This window comes from Lepidochelys olivacea (genome assembly GCF_965140295.1).
Source record: "Lepidochelys olivacea isolate rLepOli2 genome assembly, chromosome: 1".
Classification (NCBI taxonomy): domain Eukaryota; kingdom Metazoa; phylum Chordata; order Testudines; family Cheloniidae; genus Lepidochelys; species Lepidochelys olivacea.
Window position 1 is genome coordinate 276737864 of NC_140411.1, and position 12354 is coordinate 276750217.

General features: G+C 42.0%; 1 protein-coding gene across 4 annotated transcripts in view; it reads left to right on the top strand.

The window, feature by feature from the left end:
• Window positions 1–12354, top strand: part of RASSF9 (Ras association domain family member 9) — a 34250-nt gene continuing 21896 nt past the window's right edge. The window contains exon 1 of one of the 4 annotated variants that reach the window (XM_084624699.1): window positions 1–582. In XM_084624699.1, coding sequence (XP_084480825.1) covers window positions 536–582 — 47 coding nt within the window. In that variant the 5' untranslated portion in view covers window positions 1–535. Of the gene's footprint in view, window positions 583–1159; window positions 1322–1750; window positions 1866–12354 lie in introns of those variants that run through there. The other 3 variants (XM_084624702.1, XM_084624700.1, XM_084624701.1) reach the window with 3 other exon arrangements.

Sequence of the window (12354 nt, forward strand, 5' to 3'; positions counted from 1 at the left end):
AATGAGAAGCAGCTACAGGTTGATTTGTAAGGCAGGTTATTATTATGCACTAGAACTGGTGGAAGAACTACTATCTGCCCTACATTAAGGCTCCTCTTTAGCTGCTGGACTTGACCTTAAGTGGCTGGAACTTGGTGGAGAAAGTTTGAATCCTTCTGTTGGGCGTTCTTGCCTCGCTCCCTCCTGGAGTCAAATCGCCTTTTCCCTTTGCTGATTGGTGCCTTAGCGGCTGGCAAGGCTGAAAGTTTAGCAAGTTCTGCAAATAACTTCACATCACAATAGAAAGTGGGTTGCTGGGTTTTTTTTCCCTTTTCCTGCTCATAAACGCCTCCTTGAAGATTGCAGCTGGGCAGGACTCCAAAGGTGCAGCAACAACAAGAAACCAGTAGTTCAGAGTTAGCAAATTGCACAACTTCCAGCCCATCGCTACGCTCGGTGACTACTAACAAGCTGGAGGAGGTGAGCGGGGGGGGGAAGAACACCCCAGCCTTGGTTTTGGACGCGTTGATGTCGTGCTTCGGCCGCTGGAGTGGCTATGGCTCCCTTTGGAAGGAATCTATTAAAGACCAGGCACAAAAGCAGGTAAAGAGTGAGTGTGTGGTCGCGCTGGGGCACTGGATGTGTCGTTTTGCAGTCAGGTAACTTCTCGGGGGAGTGCACGTTGCTGGGAAAAGTTGACACCCTCCCCCCGAAACTGTGACTTAGAAACTTTCCTAAGGGCTCGTGAGTCAGTTTAACGTGTTGGAGGGCTATTGATCCGCGTGTGCCAGAAGGGCTGCGTCTCCTTACTCCGATCTGTGCATATTTCACACCCGATGCCTAGTTTAAATCCCGGCCAACACTTTCAATAGGAAGGGCAAGCTCTAATTTAACAGATTCCCTAGCCTTGGGGGCCCTCAGTGCTCCCAGGCCAGCCAGGTGGTTTAAAATCTCGGGCACCTCGTTTGTAGCAGGCTGCAGATTAATAGGAGTGCAAAGGAATGATTGAAATCCGGATGTTAACGCTGCCATGCGTGGTGGTAGCTCATTGCAGCCAGGGTTAGAGCGCCTCTAATCAAGGCTGAAAAAAAAAAAGTATCCGGCCCCTCTCCCGCACCAGGGCTTGCTTCTTGCTGCTGGAAGTTCAGAAGCAGTGGGAGTTGAGTGGGTTATTTGAAAGCGGTGTGTTGCTGCATCGACTTTCAGGCTCTGCTGTGGGGATATCGGTCTCCCTCCTCCCCCCCCCCCCCCACCAGCTTTTTCCGAAGTTTGCCTGGATGTAGGAACTGGGTCCTGAAAACTTCCAAGGATCCCTCCCGTTTCTTAACACGTCCCTTTAACTGTAAGTTTGGGGTGGGGACGGGGGGTAGCATGGTGACTCGAATCTGGTACGTGGAGAATTGAGCGGCTTTTAGTGTCCCTCTCCCGCGCCCTGAATTTGGGACCCTCTTTTTGCTAAGAAAACTGTTTCTGATCAGCTCAGGTTCGCTGCTGCGAGTGCTAAGCATACAGGTTGATTTTGGCGCGCCCCCCGAATCAGACTTGCTTCTACATGCCATCTGCATAGACTGGAAGGGGAACTAAGCTTGCACAGTATGGAATTATGTAATTATTTTAAGTGCTAATATGGCACTAAAGATTTAAATGCAAGTTTTCATGGAGAGCACATGCTATTTCAGTCTCGAGTTGCTAATGACTCTACAGGTCTAGCTAATGCCATGCATAACTCGGTCACTAAAACGCCGGCTGTGAAAGCCTCTGTGGTTCTCTTTACTTCATGTTCTCCTGCATTTGGAATTTCGTTCATCGTGATCCTGATCCCTTCCTAGTGGGCAGGATTGGGCCCAAAATGTGACTGTATTTGTGGTTTCCTAACTTTATCTGAAGTAAGTTTATGGATTTTTTTTTCTTTTTTGTTCATTGTTTCCATGCAGGGTTATGCCAAAGATTTATACTGAGATTGTGCATACATTTTAGTGAATTATTAATTCAACAAATTAATGAAAGCAAATCACTCCATCAGCTAGGGCCTTCATTAACAATAGTATATTATTTTAGAATCACTAATAGCATGGGATACTGCCCACAAAAGTGTATGGGAACAGGACTGTAATTAGTATTTTTCATAAGGGAATTTCGACCTTCTGGAAAGGTTGATATATTATTTTAGACCAAACTAAATGTACATAAAATTACTGTATTTTTCTTATACTTAAAAAAAAAAAAGAATTGTATTATATTGAAATCAATTAACTGAATAAATACATATACCCAGAAATACCCCTCCCTTTCATTCAGCTGTGAATCTCTTTCTGATTTAAAATACACCCCTTATGCTAATTATGTCCATTTTTTACAGAATGAAGGTCAATATAGAAAGCGTTTTAGTGTGAATTACAATGAAAAGCTGAGGGGAATCTCCAAAAACTTGAGACAAGCTTTTTTTTTTACTTCCAGTTTCTCTCTGAAAAGGGCATATCAATTCTGACTGGTACAGGTGTTTTAATGGAAGATGAGGGGGAGGAGGAGGGGATGTAGAAGTCCTGTCCATGTATAATAAGGGTTGGGGTAGGGGAGAGAAGTGGTTCTTTTAAAAACTTCCCTAACTGCATTTTCAAACAGTGGAACCTAAGTGTATATGTTTAAACTTCTCTCTTAGAACAGATTTGTACTTGAGAATTCAAGGTTAGCTCGTAGAGATGGTAAATGGGTTCTGCCATCTTTGCCAGCTTATTTCAAACCTTACACTGAACTGAAAGTGCCATTCAAGCTTGACATTGGGAGGCAGTGTTATCCGGTGGTTAGAGCAGGATATACAGTGCATCTGGGCAGAGCTAGCATAGGCTACAGTTTCCAAAAGCATCTACATAACTTAGGAGCCTTAGTCTCATTGAAAGTCAATTGGGCTAAGATTCCTAAGTGCCTATGGGCCATATTTTAAAAGATAGGTACCTAGGAGAATTTTCAATAGCATCTAGATGTTTAAATCACCTTGAATGAATTAGGCGCCTAAATGCCTTTAACATCTGGCCTTAAATGACTTTTGAAACTGAGTCTTAGGCTCGTAAGTCACATAGGTACTTTTGAAAATTGCTGGCTCTGTCACTACCATATCCATCACTCCAGAATTCCTTGCCCACTTCATACCAAGAAAGATTCAATCATATTTTCTCATTCATCGAGGCCGGTCCCCTTGATTTTTCAGAGCAAACTCAACTACCTCATAGATCTAGCATGCCATCTAATTTCACAAATTGTTTATTTTTAGACCAGGCATGGAGGTGAGGGTCCCTCGCCCTCATGCAGATCTCCTGCAAGTGCCAATCTATATTGCTAGGCGCAAACAGCCAGAGCAATATCTTTGGAGCTGTCTGCATAACTCAGCCATAATGGCCTTAAGTTTGCTACAACCATTTATGTGTTTTATTTACATACACACACTGTTGCTTGCTGATTGGACATTACTATTACAAATCCGTTATTTATATTTATTGCTTTTGCTCTTGCTTCATGAACATTTCCATGTCTATTGCTCATTTCTGAGCCCTGCACCGGTAGCCACTGAGTTCATGCAGGCAAAGCCACTCTGCTGATCAGATTTAGCCTGTTCTCTGCCCTGAGCAATGATTGGCTGTTCAGCATTGGGCTCTGATGTGGGAATGGAGGCAAGCCAAGCATGCAGTCCTTACTGAATGGCCCTTCCCAATTAATACCCAACTAGCCCCTGAGGACTCGCTGCGGGGCAGGATAGCCAGTTAGGTCAAAGACTTGGTTTAAGCAATACCCATTTGGCACTGACTCTAGATCCCCACTGCCTCTCCTCTACTGGCTTCACACTGAACCTGTTCAGATCCTGATACCAACTGCTTATATTTTCCCCAGGTCTATAAGTCAGTGTGATGCAGTACATACTAAGCCTTGGTGAAGGGACACTCGAAATGCTCAGCATTTGGGTTTGGATTGGCTAAGAACTCAGTTCCAATGATGATCTGAATTATCGCAACCTCATATAAATCGGGCTGGAAGTCTCATGAGAACATATACACAATGTCTGACACTTCCCTTCTTGGATGGGGTTACCATGAGAGCAGACTATCTTGTGCCATTTTGGCACTTCTTGTTCCAATCCCACCTGGACTCTGGAGTGTGTGTTTGGGGGCTTATTCAGAACCTAAAATTGAATTCAGGTTCAGTTTTAGAAATGGGAAGATATTCAGGGTGGTGACATAGTATATTTTCCAAATTAGTGTTGTCCATGACTACATGCAAGTTCTTTGAGGCAGGGGCTGTCTTTTTGTTTTGTGTTTGTACAGTGTCTAGTATAATGAGGTTCTGATCCAGGACCAGGCTCCTAGGCATTATGGTAATACAAATTAATATTAATGATGTTGCTCTGCCGTCAGAGAAAGGAACGTCTTTTTGGCCCCAAGCTCACATATTATAATTTATTTTCTGGTCCAACTTGTCTGCTTTGTCGCAAGAACCAATCTGGTTGCAAATATTTTGTAGTGATCCCTGTACATGGCTGCCTGCTTCACTTTCAGGAAGAGCTATATGTCTGGCAAAACACTAGCTTTATTTCTAAAGAGTTAATTATCTACTGTTCTGGGAGAGTAGACTGAAATTGTAGTGGAGTAAATGGAATGACTAATAGACTTGTGTGTAATACTATACCTTCTGGAGGAAGAACAATACTTAAGCAAAGTTTAAACGAATCTGAAACACCAGTATAATGTTCCGTGGGGGTGAGAAAACACTGCAGATGAAGAAAAATGTTTTCAATGGAACAAAAGACCAATCTTGTTGATAAATTATTTTTATTGCACTGGTGAGAAATTAGAATTTCATGTGTATGAATGGAAAAAGGGGATCAACTGTGCTGCTGAACATGGAATGACTTCAGTATAGAGAAGTAGATTTTCAGTGGCAGGATGGATTTTAACTCTGTATCCTCCATAAAAGTCACATTAGTGACAGGGCTAAATCTCATAGAATGGTCTGAAAACGTATCCTCAGACCCTTTTGCCTGAGCTCCAACATTCTTAGTTTGTTTTCTTTGAATTTATATGTTGAATAATAATAAAATATGCAAAACAGATGGAAGTACTTTACAAACATTATTATTTTAAAATAACCTGCAAACATTAAATAATAAATGCTGTACAAACATTTATTAATTCTTACAACATCCTTGTATGGGAAGGAGGTGAGTACTAATTCATATTGATACTTCACTGATGAGGCAAAAGGTAAAGTGATTTGCCATAGACCACACAGCAAGTTAGTATCGGTACTGGAGTGTAGGACTTTCTGGTTCCCAGTCACATGTTCAAATGGCTGGACTGTTGTCACTATTGTTGTTGTTATTAAGGTAGTTCCTAGGAATCAATGAATGAATGAATGATCAGGGCCCCATAGTGCTAGATCCTGAATAGGCACATAATAAAGAAGACCATCCTTGCCACAGAAATTTTACAATCTAGGGGCCTTTGTTGAAGTCTATCAGTATTAGACAGAATGCAACAGGTGGACAAAACAGACAAGTCTTGTATTGGAGTACGTATAGTTTAAAAAAAACAATAACATGTAAGTCTCAAGTAGGTAAGCAGCTGCAATACAGACAAATGCTGTACAGCATTCTCGTGAATCCCTGTCAGCCCACCTCCTTCCTGACCTTGTTGGTCCCTGCTATTCCAGTCCTATGTCTCTGATGAGAAAAGACTGTCACAGGTTGGGCAAAATACTTGTCACAAAAATGTTGCTGATGACATTTGCCTTTCATCTTCTGGAAAACTGCAGAATTCCTGCACTTGTAAAGCATTGGAGAATTTTCACCCAATACTTTCTACTTTTGTGTATGTGAGATATAGAAGTTAAGGCCAAGACATATTCAGAAATGACTAGTGATTTTGGCTGCTCAACTTTTTGGATGCCCAATCTGAGACTGTTTAAAGGGGACTGATTTTCAGAAAATGCCGCACAACTTCTGAAAACTAGGCCCCATAAGATTGTCTCCGGTTGGGTGCCCACAGTCACCAGTCACCTTTGAATATCTTGGCCTGACTTGCCTACAGGGCATTGCTACCTAGATAATGGGATGTGGAGTAAGGAGACTTGAGTTTTACTCCTGGTAATGTCACTGACTTGCTTTGTGACCTTCAGCAGTTGATAATCTCCCTGAGCTTCACAGTTCCTCCCTGTAAATTGAGGGTTGTGCCATGTGCCTGCCTCAGAGGGGCATAACTAAACCATGTGTCATCTATAGAATTGCAAAGAGTGAGAGCCACCCAGGAGGAGAGGGGGAATCTAGAATCTCAGCATTCCTTGTGCTGAGCCTTGTGCTCAGTCCCCTGCACCATGCTGCCTACAGGACATCCCATAACACACACGTGAGAATTCGCAGCTGGCTGTTTTGATTTTTCATCTTCTTCACTGAGAAGCTTTCAGTCTTCTGAAGTTCCACAAGACATTAAAAGTGGGGGTGGGGGAAGGGCTGTGAAATCACTCAAAAGGAAATAATTAAAATTGCCACATGGCTCGAATAGATTGGATGGCAGTTGTATGAGGTGAATGTACAGAGGAAAGATGAGCTCAGGGCCAGCTGTGTTCAAATAAACATGTAAGGCCTTAATTTTCAATCACAAATCTCTGCATTAATGACTTCCTGACATAATAAAACTAAACCCCTTATACTCTGGGGGCACAGAGAAAGCACCCCAGCTGTCGGACTGAAAGGTTCTTTTTCCACTGTGCTCTTTGATATACTTCTCAAATGCCCCTCATTTCCAGAGATGACTTTCATTTGTTACTTATGCACTACACAAATTCAGGGTCAACTCATTTTATTGTTGAAAGTCAGAAGTCAAGAATAATTTAACTGGGATTACAGACAGCACTACTTACAGTCAGGGGATGAACCCTACTGCATTTTAATGTGGCTGCATGAATAAATTTTTTTATGCCCCCTCGTGTGGAGTCTTTGGGTAAGTCTACGTGGCAGCTGTAAATGTAATTCCCAGCTCAAAGTGACATACGTGTGCTAGCTGTGACTGGGTTAGCATGCTAAAAATAGCAGTGCAGGTGGTGGTGTGGGCTAGCTACCAGAGCTCCTTACAGACGGTCTCAGACTCTACTGTACTCAGGGGCTAGACCAAGGTGCCTCCACGGCTACATTGCTGCTGTTAGCAGGCTAGTTCAATCAAAGCTATGTCTACCTGAGCTGGAAACTGCACCTCCAGCTGTAGTGTAGACCTACCCTTTGTCACACATGTGGGCTTTGGATTGATGAGAGGCATTATCTTTGGAGTTTACTTATCCTGGGTAGGAAGTTGAGACTACCAACTTGTAACCTTAGGTAGGATTGACATCCATACCATCATTGTCTGTGTCACACTTGAAGTAGTCAGCTACATTATTAAAAAATAGAATAATGTTAGAAACAAGATTATTTTTTTATAGAGATGGGACATTGCCATGAGTGGGTAGCTATGTAATATATTAATTTACTACAGATCTGTTTTGGGGTTCAGAGTCTGGAACCTGCTTTTTGCTTGAGGTCCCTATTCTCTACACCTATATACTCTCACTCACTCATGTTTAAAATAATTGCGTTATGGATGTCCCAATCAGAGAGAAAATGTCATTGCCTTCCTTGACAGGTACAATATATTTATTTTGCTTCTTTTTAAGAAAATAAAATTGATGTAAGGGTTGCATTAAATAAGGAAAAATGTAACATACCTCTTGGTCAGGCATAAAATCAAGGTTTGAAAAATGGAATAATCAGTTTGCTGTGAGATAATTATGTGAAAACTTGGTCTATCAATATGTCTACTTTCTTTTAATCTTCACCGGTTCAATGACCTCAGTGGAATTGTGCATATGAGTCAGGCTTACTCATGTGAGTAAAGTTTTGCAGGATCTGCTCTTAGGCCCTGAATCTGTGTAGAAAGATCCCTTCATCCATGTGGAACAAGTTGTAGGACTGAGGCCTTATTTTGCTTTTTGCCAGCCTCATCCAAGTCCAACATACAAATATTTTGGTTTAGTGGCAGTTTCCACATATGTAAGCACTTTAAAGTTCAAAAGTATTCAAAACTATGTGTGTGACACTGATTTGACAGTTAATTCCATGCCTCATTTATGAAAGGAAGTGATCAGATTCTGTTTACTGATTAAAGTGTGGCTTAGTAATAATTTGTAAGTAAGGGGTCATGGCATATTGGTTTTTGGTTGTTCTTGTTTCTGTGGGCTTTATTATTTGTAGGCTGATGTGCTGAAATGTTGCTTTGTTGTTTTGAAGAAGTAGAATCCACTATTGGACAATATGTGTCAACAGGCTTTCTGCATGCTGACAACTAAGCTACTTGCAGCATAAGGCCATTTTCTGCAGCAGTCAGGGCAGTTTCACTATTAAAATCTTGTCATACCAAACACCTCACTACAATGGTCAACCCCAAATTCTTAACAGAAATTTGAGACCTGCTGACTTTGGTGTAGTCTCCCAGGCTTTGGTACTGGGAGACTTCAATTTCCTTATACGGCAGAAGTCATCTTCATTTACTTGTGAGTTCACAGATGTTAAAGTTACCACGCATGTTTCTTAAGTTATTACGAGGAGCAGGCAAAGAGTAGTTGTATGTTTGACCTTGCTTTGGGACTGAACTAGAATTCTGGACCTTTATTTTTTTTCCACAGTCAGACCATCATCTTACGCAGTTGAATATTGAAGCAGTAAAATGCTTTTCAAAGGGGAAACTTTGATGGTCCAGCATCAGTGCTTACCAGTCACAGAAGAAGATTTGGCAAAGTTTTTGTACTCACTGTCACAGTCCAGGGCAACTGCCCATGTATTTCCCCTCTACAATCCAGCCAAAGGCTCACGCTTTCCGGTTCCCAGCCATCACCTCTCTTGGACAGAGACACGTGTCTCTCCCTCTGACTGGCATATTTCCAGGTTTGCATGGTATTTCCAGGTTCCCTGCCTCCTACACTGTGAATTTCCAAGGAAGGCAGATTCCTCAGTGGGCCTGCTTTGCCTTCCTTCCTCAGAGGCTGTAAACAGCACAATTGCCACAGTTAATTTACCACACAGCTCTTTCTAAGCAAACATACATTCTTAAAATGAAAGCATACAGAGAGAACATACTAAAAACAATAAAAGAACATGCATGCTAATAAGTTTACCTCCACAATTGCTCTTGTTGGTGTCAGTCCTCCTAACTCTTCCTTAAGGTTTGGGACCCTCCATGCTGGATCAGAATGAAGGCCCCTGGTCAGTTTAAACTCAGGCTATTTATCCAAATGTCCTTTCTATGTCTACTGGTCTCTAGAGAATCCAGATTGAACACAAGCGTCTCCATGAGGTGGTACCTCTCTGTAGGTGTTACCAGTGAATTTGCCAAATCATCTTCCACTCTTCTTAGTTCCTGAAGGGGCTGTGGATACCTTCCCCAGGGAATTGCATACATTCCTTGGCCCAAAATGACACTAACTTAATGCAATAAGTTCTCCCAAAGATATTGTAGGAAATTGTCATACTTGATATGTTGTCAGTCTTATGATTTTTATATCTCTATCTAGAGAGAGAGAGAGAGCCTTACTATATATATATTTATTTTTGTTCCACTGCTATTGATGAGCTGGTATATCAGTGACATTCTTATAGAACTTATTGGTTAACTGGTATGCTTACATGAAGCATTTAGGCAGGAGACTGCCATTAGTGAAGGAAAATTAGCTTCTAGCCCCACTGTTCAGAATCTTTTTATAGCCAGTGTCTTCTCTGGCCTCCTTTATTCTGAGGGGAAAGAACTAACCAAAGGAAATTGTCTGAAGCTGTCCACGATCCAGTTAATATTGATGAGAATGGTTGCACTCTAACAAATTTTAGCAATCTTAGTGTGAATTCTTCATAGATGAGCAGATGGTTGACAATACTGTTATAAAATGTCAAAGAATTAGGCAAACTCCCAGCTACTCTTAGATAAATTTCAGGTTGTTACTCTTTCCAAGTTCTAGGAGATCCTAGCTGAGCTCAGCTACATTTGGGTTTCACCCATTTAATTCCTGATTGGTGGAGGCCTGTGGGGAGGTCCCAAGTCAAGTCTTAATGGAGATAGCTAATGCCTTACTTTGGGAGGGCAGGACACTCCCAACTTTTATATATACAGAGCCTCTATAACGTCTCATGATGTGGACATACTGGCTAGTTCCTCACCAATCTCACTTTTAGAGGGAGCTCTTGAATGAGGATTGGATTTATTGTACAACTTTTAGTCAGGCATTAGGCATTCTTGTGGTACTGAAACAGGCCATTCCCTATGAAGCTGCTGAAGAGCCATAATGTGGGTTTTCCTCAATATACTGAAGATATTCAGTACTGCTTCCTTTCCCATCAATCCATCATGGACTATTTCTTGGCTATTTGAGTGTTTAGACAGCACTTCTCTTTGGATGACAGTTGGTTAATACTCTGCAAGATTGAAGTGATACTCATGTTGCTAGAGAAGTGTTTTGAGAAGCTTTTTGGCAGTTTGTGCATGCCCACTATGCAGGAAATATGGCTGCTACTTGAGACTATTGTGGAATTTGGTTGTCATCTCAGAATAGAGGCTTAATTCCAAATAATGCAAAAATTATGCCTAATTTTATCAGACGCTTATTTCACTACAGTAATTCATGTCTCAGGCTCATCTAGAGTAGACCACTGCCATGCCCTTGTAAATAGACTTTCTTTGAAATTGAACTACTTGGAGCATAGCTACTTGTATGTTTCTTAAGGGGTTGATTTTAAGGGCCTTATTCAAAGCCTCTAGAAGTCAATGTAAAATTCTGAGAGACTTCAATGGACTTTGAATCAGGACTTATTATAGGAGAGAAGGAATTTGTTATAATACCTGCACTACTTACTAGTACCCCAAAGTGTACAATTCAGAGTCACACCTGTACTATAACATTTAGTTCTGGAATGTGCTTTATTAAGCTGGCTGATCTTTACTTTCATTATTGCTCAATAGGTGCCTTGTTAATGTGTTCAATACGAAAAATTAAACACCTGAATTTGGTAAGCAAATAGAAGATGAAATGTTCAATGATCGGGTATTGAAATGTTTGATCTATGTTGTTATCTTTAATGCCATAGTTACGTGATCTTGTATCTAAATCTTTTATTATGGATTCTGCTGTTATACTTGGAGCTGATACTTCTATAAAGGGCTACCATCAATATTTGGAGGCCAAAAGTGTAACTTAATAATAATCACAGCCTAAATAATTTTTTAATCACCGAACTAATGGCAAGAAATCAGGGGCTCCCTCTAGTACAGTGGTCCCTAAACTGTTGGGTGCCCCCCTCTAGAAGTAATGTTCAGAGGGGCATGGTGGAATCTGGGCTAGCCTCCAATGGGGGCAGGGAGAGAGCACCACCCAGTCTTGCTCTGCCCCCAGCTCTGCTCCCAGCCCCAGCCAAGCTACCAGCCCCAGCTTCAGCCTTGCCCCCAGCCTCGGCCCACGTCCCAGGCCCAGTTCCACTCCAGGCCCCAGCCGCAGTCCCGGCCTTGGCCCCTGGTTCCTGGCCTGGCTGCAGTCCCAGGCTGGCTTCCCAGCCCTGACCACGGCCCTGCTCCCAGCCATGATTCCAGCCACAGCTCCGGTCTCAGCCCTGACTATGGCCTCACTCCCATCTCCTGACTGCAGATCTCGGGATGGGAGGAGCACAGACAGGGGCAAGGAGGGACACAAGGCAAAAAGTTTGGGGACCACTAATCTGGTGTGTCAATAGCAGCATCATAACATTACTAGAGCTGGACTGATATCTTCATAATAATAGTTGCATAAAGCATCATGATATGATGCTATCTAAATAAGTCATTATCAGTACATCAAAACAGCCATGTTAACTTCAACTCTTCTCAGAACCACTGGGAAAATGGAAAATATCAACATTGTTTGGTGCTGGAGGGAGTTTTTAAAAGGGTATTTCATATATTGGTGCGGGTGTGTAATACAAATTGCCAACACAGGTGCTTGTGTATGTATCTTGGGCCAGATCCCTGAGCTACCCACACGAGCCATGTCTTCAGCAATGAAGCTATGATTTACACTTGTGGAGGGTATCTCTAAATATGAGAACCGGACGTACATATGTGTGTTCGTGTATTCATTGTAGATGGGGCTGGTAACACTGTTTGTTAAAGTTGCTCAGTGCTCCCAGGTGCATTTCAGTTGTTTATAACTTTGCCAAGCCTGCTAATGTAACCATTTAAATTTTCCATGTTGAGTACCTGCCTCAGGATAAAACTTTTTTAAATGACAACCCAAAATAGTTCAGCCATTTCTGAGAACAAGGCTAGAAAAAAATACATTGTTTTGCCC